We start from the raw sequence: 12,188 nt of genomic DNA on the forward strand, positions 1-12,188 counted from the left end.
TTGATTTCTAAGATAGGCAGCCCATTTCCTACTTACCCCCAAGACATCCTCTGGCAGTCTCCTAGCCAGGTGGTGTTGTGTACCCACCCCTATTAAAACTGCTATAACTTTTGGGTAAGCTCATTTTTAAATTAAAAACTTCTAACTTTTATATTTTGATATTTTAAAAGTAATTTTAAAATTATTTTCAATAAAAGAGAATAGGCAAGACGACTATCTGTGAAATTTTTCCAGCTCTCACCTTTCTCCTCCCCTATGCCCCAAATTTTCTAGTAAGAATCTGAAGGGACCTTCTCTCTTAGTGTCAGAAAATAGTGCACTTAAGTACACTCACTCAATACTAATTCTTGAGTGATACTTTTTCATGTGAGTTTAACACATTAGACAGTTGCTGCCAGTTCACCAAAAAAAAAAAATCAACTGAATCAATTACAGGAGGGCGAGGGTAAAGTGAAGGAGCCAAATCGTCTAAATGCAATGCTGCATTTCCCAATACTGCTTTCCGCACCTACATTCGGACACAATTGGGCTGGAGTATACTACTGCCAACAGACATGACCTAACTATCAGACCAGGCTCTTTTACAGCAGAATGAATACTGTAAAAAGTGTATCCAAGCTATTCATTAAAAAATGATCAATATCACGACATATTTGTACTACATCCTTAATAAAACGACTGCATTTGAAACGTCACATAATTAGAGTTCTGATGAACAGTAATATTAACACACACACTTCAGCACAAAATTCAATGTGTATGTTGATCTGCATAGTGTTAGTTTCCCTCTGTATGGGCATAACTGTAAATGCAGAACCTTGAATACTAACAAAAAAACATGGTATAAATAGAAGAAGCTTCATACACGTTACTTGTCATCATTTTGATTTTTCAAACCATGTATGGCACTGAAACGAAAGGTTGCTAACAGAGAGGCAGATAACAATGGACACTGAAGTGTTTGAGAAACAAATAAGGCAGATGAACAAGCCAAGAGGACAGCACTGAGAGCGAGGAAAGAAGTAAAGGGTAGGCTGAAAGGAAAAAGAAATGTAAGGAATCGAGAATCTAGCAGCCAGTTTGCAGGTAAAATTTGCAAACTGTTGTAGGATTTAAGTGAAGGGTGGAGCTCAACTCCGTCCCTGATTGAAAAATTTTAATAATCAGGAGCAAAGTAAACTTTCACAAGTCATTGGCACCCTTCAATACTAATTCCAAATAATTAACCACAAATAAACAAAAAAGACAGGGTCAGTGCTCTGTGTATTGCATCTCCCACTGTCTCTAAAAGAAGTAAACATATATGAATCTGTTTCAGAACATTTTTCCTTCAGAAACAATGATAAAAGGTCAAGACCCACAATTCGAGACACCACCAAGCTTACAAGTAGAAGTGAAAACACAAATCGGGGTGGCATTTTTGCAAATAATCTGATATATTGAGCACAAAGAGAAAATTGAACCCTTACACATATTAAGTCACAGCACAAGGCAATCCAATGACAATTCAGGCTAATAAACTAGTCAGCTTTCGCCACCCATCATTTGACTCAAGGAATAAACCCCGATCTATGTTTAAGTCTTATCTTTGTCACTAACAAAAAGCAGCCAGTCAGATAGTTATGTGAAGACAGAAACACTAAGCCATGCTATGTTAAATCTGTCAAAACACAATGCAACTCCAAATTAACACTGAGGGGATTGTTTTGTTTCAGTACTAAAAGGTACAGCAATGGCAATCCACCAGTAAACACCAATTTTCATTCACAGTAGAGTCTAATTTCTGCATTTACAAGATACAAGTTGAGTATCCTTTATCCGAAACCTTCGGGGCCGATTGCATTTCAGATATCACGCATAAACTTACATTACAATAGCACAAGCCTAGGCTAGCTATAGTCTAAAGTAAATAAAATGGCTAGGAAAGTAAGATGGACCACTCCACTGAATAATAAATACAGGGTACATGTAATAAGTTTCTTTTTGACATGTTCACCACAAAGATTGCAAGGCAAATAGTGCAAGCAACTAGACTTCCCGCATTAAAGGTCAATGAGATTCAAAAATGTGCAGTTTTTGGATTTACAGATAAAGGGTACTCGACCTGCACCTGTCTTTACAGACCACACTATACTGAAGGAGGAGCACTGCAGCCAGCCATGTCAACATAGAATTAACTGGGAAATTGATCATTGACATGCCAACTTCAGTGAGGATCCCAGGTGGCTGCTCTTCAGTCTGCTCCAATTAAGAGCTTGCACAAGAAAAGGCCACAAGCTGGACAATTCTTTGAAAGTGCGTGAATAAACAACTATGTCATGTGCTGGCTGAAAATCAATAAAAATGCAAAGCCATAAAAATATACAATCAGCTGAGTGCCCAAATTAGTCCACAAAAGGTTAAAGGATGCTTGGGACAGCCCTTACTTGATAATTATCCTCGATCATTATTTTACTCAAAACTTTTTTCACGACAGACAATACTAAATTAATTATCTGGGCAAAGAGAACTGGAACAGGAGTAGGTTATTCAGCCCAATCAACTATATAAAAAATTGCTCACAAAAAATATGCTTGCGTGTCTTGTCACTGACAGTGAATTTTTACTGTTTAATGCGACTATATGACAATGTTTATACTGTTGTCCTTAAGGCTAGGAAAATATTGCAAACTGACTACTCTTCAGTAACAGTGTGCGGTGCAGCAAGTGACATCACAAGACCTTGGTGAGTCCATAGTTTAGAAACCGTACAGGGTAATGTAGTCAAGCCTCTGGTGCCCTGCAATCGGGAGAGCTTCGATGAATAACACACTTTATAATTGCCTTCACAGCAATGAGCCAACAGGAGTTGTATTCTGCAGCTTTCATCATTAAGTTCTTGGGTTACAGCTTTGGAAAATAGATAAGTTTTTTTGTGTGTGAAACTGCATACACATTCATAAAGAACGCATTTATGATCCCACTGCACTAAACGCACAGATGAAATTCTCATAAAAACACAGAAAAAATGTTAATATTCCTTTTCAGCTGCATTTCAACAAGCTATTTTAGAAATCTCCTTTTCTCCCAAACAAAACCCATGTACTATTCTCCAGCTAAGAGGGGGATAAGGATCACACTGATCATGCAAGCCACTGTTATGGTATTCTGGATATCCACCTCAAGGAATGTACAAATGCATAGGGAATAATACTGAGAGATCCCATCCTGTAGAAAATACCCAATTCACCATTTCCAATTTCTCTACAGAGCTTGACAGAGATGGGAATCTAATCAGGTTAGGAAATTATACATACAAATCTGTGACAAAAGAATAAAGCATTAGCTCAGTATGCTGACTTGCATGAATTTCTTGTTGTAAAATATTATATTCCTTTTCTTGGCTGAGGTTTGACTGTATTCAGTTAACATACATGTTAACGAAGAAAAAAAAAGAAAGCCAATGGACGGTTTCAAAAAGCCGACAACCATAAAACAGCTAACAGTTCTCCAACAATATGACTTGACCTACATTAAGTGCAGTGTGACATGGGGTGCCCATAAATTCAGCTGTGCGGATATCAAACAATCATTTTTATTGCAGAGGGAGAAAAATCCAGAGTACAAAAGAACAGTTTAGAACAGTGGTGGATTTAGAAATTACTGAAGACGATAGAGTGCTGAAGCTGTGAAATTTATTTTCTAGGAGCATGCCCTCACGAGCAAGTTGATTTTTGACCTTTTCTTTTGTTCATTTTCCTGCATCTTGAAGTTTATTACAATTTTGGCTTTCCAGTCAAAACTTCTAGCAGGGTTAAATGTATTTAAAATATTACTTTAATACAACAGGATAAAATAAGTAGACTGCTGCTGTGTGTTAAATTAGTGGAAAGCAAAATGTCAAATGAAGGTGCCAGATTTTCATGCATTATCACCCAAAATAATTTCTAGGCTACTCTGCCCTTTTAACACCAAAGTTTATTTTGTTGTACTGGAAATAAAAATTATGCACTCTAAGCATTATAAAAGGTGCATAAGAATGTAGTTCACAGTAATAGGTAAGGAAATTAATTTTGCACCTGACAATGCCTTCAGAAATAGGCTTACAATCTATTGCACTCTTATTATAACTCCTCCTGTTTCCCTGTGGATGTTGACTGCTCTAATATGGAGGGTGTGAACTCTCTAACAAAAACCTTCATGCTGCACATGCAAACAAATTGAAAACAGCTCAAGTTGCAGGAAATCTGTGGGCTGCGACTCACACAAATAAGCCAGTGAACCTACTTGTAAAAGTCAATTAAATGCAAATATTGGAATATCAGTGCAATTTGTTTAAATGAAACAATGCGCATCATCACTAACTCCACAACCTATTTTACTTCCAAATCCTGATGTTTTCACAGGACAGTGACAGGAATGCACAGTAGATCAACTCATTCATAGCTTGAGATTCTTCCAGCCAACAAATTTCTTTGCAAGTGTAGTTACTGCTGTTACGTAGGCAAGGGCCCATAAACATCAATGAGCTAAATGACCATTTAATCTGTTTTGGTAGTGCTGGTTGAGGGATAACTGCTAGCCAAAACACTGGGAGAACTCCTGTGCTCTCCAATTGGTGTCATGAAATATTTTATGTTCACCTGAACAGGATAGGCTCTAGTTTTAATGTTTCAACTACTGAAAAATGTAAACATTCTTATTTAAAAGTATTTTTCATATTTTATCCAAATAAAGATTAGCAACATTTAAATTTACACTGAGCAGTTTAATTAACATCACTGCTTCAATTGCAACATTTACAGACCAACATGTTGCTATGTTTGGATGTGTTAAGTTTTGCTGCAAAATTCTTTGATTTAACATAGCTAATAACATTTCCGTGGTACTGTCCACAGGTAATTGGTAGACAACAGTTTTATTTCATTAATGAAATGTCAGCGATGGGAAGAAACTTCAGCAAAGTACTCCATACAACCATCTGGTGGCTAGAGTTAGCAACTATATTGTGACGGTTGACGTAGCGACCTATAATGGAAATACTGCCAGAGGTGTGACCAAAAATTGAAACTAGCAGCAGGGTTTTTGCACAAGAGCCTCTCACAAAATTTTTAATGCACAGATTTAGGCTTATGCTTAAAATATTTAAAATACAGTATTATACAGTTTCAGTTATGCAAACAAATGCGATTTTCTAATTCTAAGAGATTTGTACATCATAACCTGTACCTCTTTTGAATAAGATAGTCCTCAAGTATGTCAAGGCAGCGCACCATCTGGGAGAAGACAAGAACTTTGTGACCACCGGCTTTCATCTTTGGCAGCAGCTTGTCAATTAAGACTAGTTTACCAGATGACTGAATCATTGCTTGCAGATGAAAGACTGGAGCAACTGGACTGTGCATCTCTCTGAACTCTCCTAGAATCTTTTCTTCAGCACCTGGTACCAAAGAGAACACATATCATCCTGGTTTTATAATCCTTTGATTACATTGTTCGATAAATAATCTGCATCCAGAACTCTTGCTTCAATCAAACCAATGTTATTTTATATGATATAACACAATTGTTCAGATGCCAAAGGATGAAGGAGGGGGGGGTCTGAAGTTACAATATTTAAATATTAAACTGCAACAGCATTATTAGTTGTGGACTGCATACTATAAGGATACAGCCAACAAGACTGAGGTAGCACGTCAAAACATCCAAACAAAATCATTTAACACTGGAGAGAGGAATAATTCAAAAATCTTGAGAATTCACAATTGATAGAAACTTTGCAGGAGACAGAAATCCCTAATTTTAATTGAAGTATGAAGGGTTTAGTTCTTACAAGCACACTGGTTTGATGAAAAGCAGCTAGCACTGACACAATGGGGTGAGTGGGTCCCTTCTACACTGTGATCTCTATGCTTTTATGAAACAATGTCAAACAAACTTGTTTGTTTGTCTGTGGAGTTAAAACAACCATGACTCAGAGCGCATGTACGTCACATGCCATATGCTGTGTATTTACAAACATAAAGGCCCAAGCACTTTTTAATCAAATTCTTGGCTCTTAAAATTGAAAGTGGCAAACTTGGTTTATGAATACATCTTGGTATTGTATTGAAGCCACATTATTATTTTTCCTGAACATTGTTTAGTCAACAGCGAAGATTCAAATTATTCTCCAAAGTTTAGTAAAGCATGTATCAGCCTGGATATTTCCTTAACCACAGCTGATTGAAGACTGGCTAGTGAATATGTGCGATGAGCAATTTACAGATGCAAAATTATAGCTACTGCATAAGTATTGCCACTTCAGACTTGGACAGAGTTTTAGATTCTATTATAGGAGGTTTGCTTTGGGTACAACAAGCCAACCATATTGCTATGGTAAGATCATTAAAAGTAATGAAGTCTAATTGTTGAGAAAAAAAGAGTTATGAATTGCAACCTTATGGTATTGAACAATTTATTTAAGGTGCAGTCAAATTTGAGCCTTTATAGAATGGTACAGGAAAATAGCCCAAACTAATTAAGTCTGAGCTTATTGTAATATTTCTATGGTTATGCATTTAACATTCTACATAAAATAATTGGCAGTTTAATACTTCATTGAATTCCAATGAACACAATGGACAAAACAATCAGTTTATACCACCTCTAGCTGTCTCCAATTTTTAAAGTATTTTTCTTTGGCAACAGGAGTTACTCCTTCATAACAATGAGACAACCATTTTCCCACCTGAACCACTCTGCACAGCATGGTAAAGACTCTCTGAAAGCAATGGAGGTTAATTTGTTCTCTGAAATATTAATGCTTTGAAGTTTTTTTCTCTCTATGTGAAGTTTCACACATCAAGAAGCCTCAATTCTGCTACATTATAATAGACTGGATCAGTGCTTTAATCAGCCAAACCCCAAGATATCACATCCAACTTGGTCAAAAAGCAAGTTCTCAGACAAGCAACCTTTCCCCACATTATGCAATTCACAAATACTATTAAATATGATCAGCAATTGAAAGATTTTAGGAACACCATACCATACAAGTTAGTTATTGTCAATCACATTTGCAGAAGACAAATACATAGACTTTCATAAAATAGAAAGTGGGTATAGAATAAAGAAACTTAAATGCAGTAATTTCTAAGGTATTCTAAGGTTTCAACTTGATGCAGAATTAGTTCTAGAGAGAAAGTGGTTCTAATTTGCATTTTTTCAACATTTACAATCATGGTTGGAGGGCTGCTTAGCAGTTAGGAATCAGATTAAGGATGAAAGGGGCATTTTCAAATTGGCAGGCTGTAACTAGTGGACTGCTGCAAGGACCAATGCTGGGGCCTCAGCTTTATAACCACCTATATTAATGACTTAGGCAAAAAGACCAAGAATAATATATTTAAGTTTGCTGACAATACAAAGTTAGGTGGGAATGTAAGCATTGAAGAGGACACAAAGAAATTGCAAAGAGACAAAGACAGGGTTAAGCAAATAGGCAACAAGGAATGAATATAATGTGGGAAAGCATGAGGTTATTCCCTTTGGTAGTAAGAATAGAAAAGTAGCATCTTTTTAAAAAAGGCATGAAACCTGTAAATGTTGATGTTCAGAGGGACTCAGGTGTACTTATACAAGGAACACAAAAGGTTAGCATGCAGATACAGCAAACAATTGGGAAAGCAAATGGCATGTTGGCTTTTATTGCAAGTGGACTGAAGTAGAAGAATAAAGAAGTCTTGCTACTATGCACAGGGCTTTGGTGAGGCCACACCTGGTGAATTGTGTGCAGTTTTGGTTTCCATATTTAAGGGAGGATATGCTTCCATCAGAGGTGGTACAACAAAGATTCACTAGATTAGTTCCTGGGATGAAGTGGTGGCCTATGATAAAAGGCTGAGTAAACTGGGCCAATACTGTCTGGACTTTAAAAGAATGAGAGGTGATCTCATTGAAACATGCACGATTCTGAAGGAGCTTGACAGGGTAGACAAAGATTATTTTCCCTGGCTGGGGAAATAGAACAAAAAGGCACAGTCTCTGGGTGGGACTGATCATTTAGGACTGAAATGAGGAGAAATTTCTTCATTCAGGAGTGAGTGAATCCTGGGAATTCCGTAGCCCTGAGGGATGCTCCATCACTGAATATATTCAAAGGATATGGGGGAGCAGGTGTAAAAGTGAGCCTGAGGCACAGGGTCAGCCATGATTGTATTGAATGGCAGAGAAGGCTCGAGGGGCCATTTGGTCTACTCTTGCTCCTATTTCTTCATATGTGACAGCGTGAGGTTATTCAAGTCACAGTGACAGCCTTTGTACCTGAGGATTTTCTTCCTCTCATTACAACTATTGCCAAGTCTTTACTGGGATACCTTAACTAACAAAATGAGCACTTGTCAGTGCATCACTTTCAGTTCGCCACTGGACATGGGATGTTCTGCTGTAAATTGCAAATATAGCTAATGCTGGCCAAGTTAATTTATTGATACCTTTAATTCTTAATGCTGCTGCAAAAAATGAGCTTTATCAATAGAAAACTATCTGACATAGGTGATAAACATGTACAAATCTACTAAAGTTTTATACATACTATTTAAATAGGCTAGGTCTACTTCATTACAAACATCAAGAATAAAAATGGAGTTACTGCATCTCAAATGTAAATAAGTTTAATTTCTATTATCCTCCCTAACGCCCCCACCACTTATAAAACTCTGCATTTAGAAGCTGAAAAAAGCACTGGTGAGTCATGCGATTTTTATCTATTTTTTCTGAGAGACAAGAAATGTTTTGTATCACTAACAATTTAACTTATTAATGCAACTAACTGTTATTTTAAGGATTAGACAGACAGGAATCATGTATACCAATCTCACCCATGTTCAAAATGATAAACTGACAGACAAAGCCTTTGATAAAATTTGGCTCGGGGAAGAAACCACCAACAATGGAATTCTAACATTATTAAAAGACATAGTGGCAGTAACTGATTCAAAGCAGGACTCGATTCAGGAAAACTGAAAATTTGGCAGACATTCTTGAGGGTCCTGAAAGGAAAACTTCTTTGCCCATTAGGCGAAGAGAGTTTGAAAATAAAATCCACTGCTTCCAACAATGGAAGATTAAATAAAACAATGATTTCAGAAAGTAGACAAATTTTTACCTTTTATAAGATATGGGTGATTACAGCATTTCCTGAGCTCCATCATAGTGTTTACCAGGTTAGGCACATTTGCCTGACCAGCCCCTTTGGATAGGAAGGCAAAGTTTCTTTCCAGGATTGCACGATAGTATTTCTTCTGAATATTGGTTAATTCTACTTCAATAATAGTCTCCTCTTTAGGAGCAAGCTTCTTTTCCACATCCTCCTTTAGACGCCGCAACATCATGGGTTTCAATATCGCCTGAAGCTTTTGCACCTTAAAGAAACCATGCACACCGTTACAATGATGATTTGGCTTTGTTTAAGTGCGCAGATGGGGATGGATAAGTGCTTACAATCAGAGTTGTATCCAACTGAAATCAGACACCTAAAGACCAATATTACATATGTAATCAACTACGTATTAGAAAGGCGAACCAATACGCAAGGGAAGGGGTAAAAGGTTCAATGTAAAGTGTGGCAACAACTCTGAGAAAGGGTTGCCTCAACAGCTTTATACTACAGCATGTGCTGAATAAAGATAGTGACTCCATAGAACTGCATATGTAACAAATATTTAAGAGATTGCTTCCTGTTGAATAAATCTTTGTTCACATTGCTGTCAAGCACCTGTGATCAATATGGTACTTAAAATATATCATCATAATGCATTACAGCATACTATTAATGATCATTTGGTCAGTGGTGGCCATGACTATACTCTCTCAGTCTAGTAACACCAGCAGCTTGTGTTATGCAGGAAGTTTATTTTATCATCAGCCTAATACACACATGGAAAGTCAAATCTCATTGCAGGACATTTCACAATGTATTTCCCTAACACTATAAAGGAGTCAGAAGTAGCATCACCTCCAAGTGAAGGCAGTTAAATTCACTACTTGCGAGTATTGCTTTTACGTCAGCCTCCACTGAACATTCAGTTCTCACTTAGGGCTCCAGTAACTGTTCTGTACAGAGCAGTGGTTATGCTCTGCAACTCTACCTTGACTGGTGCTCTATAACAGGTGACAGTGTCTCTCATGAGTGCACAAAGATTACAGCTACAATCTTGGAGAATGAAATAGGGTCGTGTTACTCAATTAAAAATGTCAGATCTACATGTATTGCAATGCAACATACACCTGGGATATCGATCCAGAGAGGTACAAATTGGTGACCATCTATTGCATCCAGACGCATCTGTAATCGAGTTTTCTGCAATTCCAGCACAACAGTAATTCCACTTAAATTTGCCCATGCTTAAAAAAAAAGGATGACTCCTCTATCTAGTACCTACTGCATCCAACATCATCTTAAATCATAAATTTCAAACAACCACTCACCATTAAACATGGAACACAGGCACTATTAGACAGAGGTCAGGTCGCCTGTCATCTAGAATATCATAGTAGTTTCATTTTGATAACTGACTAGCCATAAGTATGATATTCCATTCTGGCTTTAAGTGAAACCCAATTAACCAATGTAAAATCAGCTCAGACTTGGCCATGCGATTTTCTTTAGACTGCCAAACAAAATTCAAGGACCAAGTATTTAGGCTTCAACTGCCTTCCCCCACTGAGTTAACTTCAGTTTGACTGCATCAAAATAAATTTTCTTTTGGAACACTATCACAAGCAAATTCAACATTGTTCAAGTAATTTGACCCATATTTTAAAAAAAGGTGTGAAAATGCAGTTTAGTGATTTAAAATATACTTTTCATTTGGGTAAGTTTGGAAGTGATACGATTCCTGATTTTCCTCCCAAAAACTGTATTTTCTAAACAAATACAAAAAACGTATTCAAGGGTAAATCAGATGGCAACCTGCATCCTAGGAGTGCATTCTGAAACACTGCTCTATTTTGCATTGATATCACTTACTAACCAAATAACATTCAAGATTTTACCTTTTAAATAAAAACAGATATAGATATGGCCAATTATTCATTCTGTTAATAATAATCACATTATTACTCTATTATAACCATTACACTACTATTCTATAACTACTCTATAATAACCACAATGATACATAATTAAATGAAATCAAATAACAATTCATGAAACAAAGGCAAAATATTGTGGGAATGCTGAAAATCTGAAATAAAAAGAGGAAAAATGCCCCATATACTCAGCAGGTCAGGCAGTTTCTGTGAAGAGAGAAACAGTTAACATTTCAGTTCAATAACCTTTCATCAGAGCAAATTAGTAAAGTTTGTTGACATTGAACAGGCTCCTGCAATGGTCCACATGAACTTATGACTGGCTTTATTTTTGATTGCAATGCTATCATACCATCAAAAATTAACTGATCTGGCCTATTGCCCTTAATCAACACGAGAATTATTGGATGCATTGTTTCAAATACCTGTGCTTCACTCTTTAGGTCTCCAAATTCCTGCATGAATGTGGTTTCGGATGAGAAACGTAAGGGTTCCAAGAAGTGAAGCAAACTGAACAATTCCTCCACGGTGTTCTGCAGAGGAGTTCCTGTAAGCAGCACCTTGTGTTCCTTGATTGAAATAGAAATATTTGTACATTTTCATCCTGTTTCACGAGTCATAGTTCAGTAAGTTAAAATTCAGTTTCTTCCCTTCCCCATGTTCTTTCCTCTAGTTGGAGCCTCATATCTCTACAACCCTTCCCCAGGGCAGAGAAAGGACAAAGTTGCTCAGAGTCACCTCCTCCAATATCAATCGTACGGTTCACCTTGCCATGCTGGTTTCACTACTATGGTCCTGGCTGAAGCAGTTTGGCTCTTTTGTTAAAAAGGCAAGATTTTTTAAAAAAAGTCTCTATTCTGCCATTTTGATAATGCAGTACAAACGAATGAATCAGTTGGGCTAGTTGGGGCCAATCAATAAAAGAAACATGCAGTGACAGCATTGGCAGTTTAATAAAAATATTTATTTTTGTTCCTTTTGGGAGTGCAAACCATTATATATACATATAGCATCTTCTAGACAAACAATTCTCAAGGGATGGAAGCTTCTAATTGAAGACTGTAATTTGGGTATCAGTTACAAGACAAACTTAACATGTCTTTTTAAAATTCCACTTATCCACTTCATTAGACACT

The 12,188-nt window shown here is 36.9% G+C and overlaps 1 protein-coding gene across 2 annotated transcripts in view; it reads right to left on the bottom strand.

Moving 5' to 3' along the window:
- Window positions 1–12,188, bottom strand: part of chd9 (chromodomain helicase DNA binding protein 9) — a 252,942-nt gene that overhangs the window by 64,911 nt on the left and 175,843 nt on the right. For both annotated transcript variants that reach the window (XM_078544287.1, XM_078544288.1), the window contains 3 exons: window positions 11,478–11,621; window positions 9,128–9,383; window positions 5,209–5,419 (listed from right to left, as the gene is read on the bottom strand). In XM_078544287.1, the coding sequence (XP_078400413.1) occupies window positions 5,209–5,419; window positions 9,128–9,383; window positions 11,478–11,621 (611 nt within the window). The remainder of the gene's footprint in view (window positions 1–5,208; window positions 5,420–9,127; window positions 9,384–11,477; window positions 11,622–12,188) is intronic.

This window comes from Cetorhinus maximus, chromosome 6 (assembly GCF_964194155.1).
Source record: "Cetorhinus maximus chromosome 6, sCetMax3.hap1.1, whole genome shotgun sequence".
Classification (NCBI taxonomy): domain Eukaryota; kingdom Metazoa; phylum Chordata; class Chondrichthyes; order Lamniformes; family Cetorhinidae; genus Cetorhinus; species Cetorhinus maximus.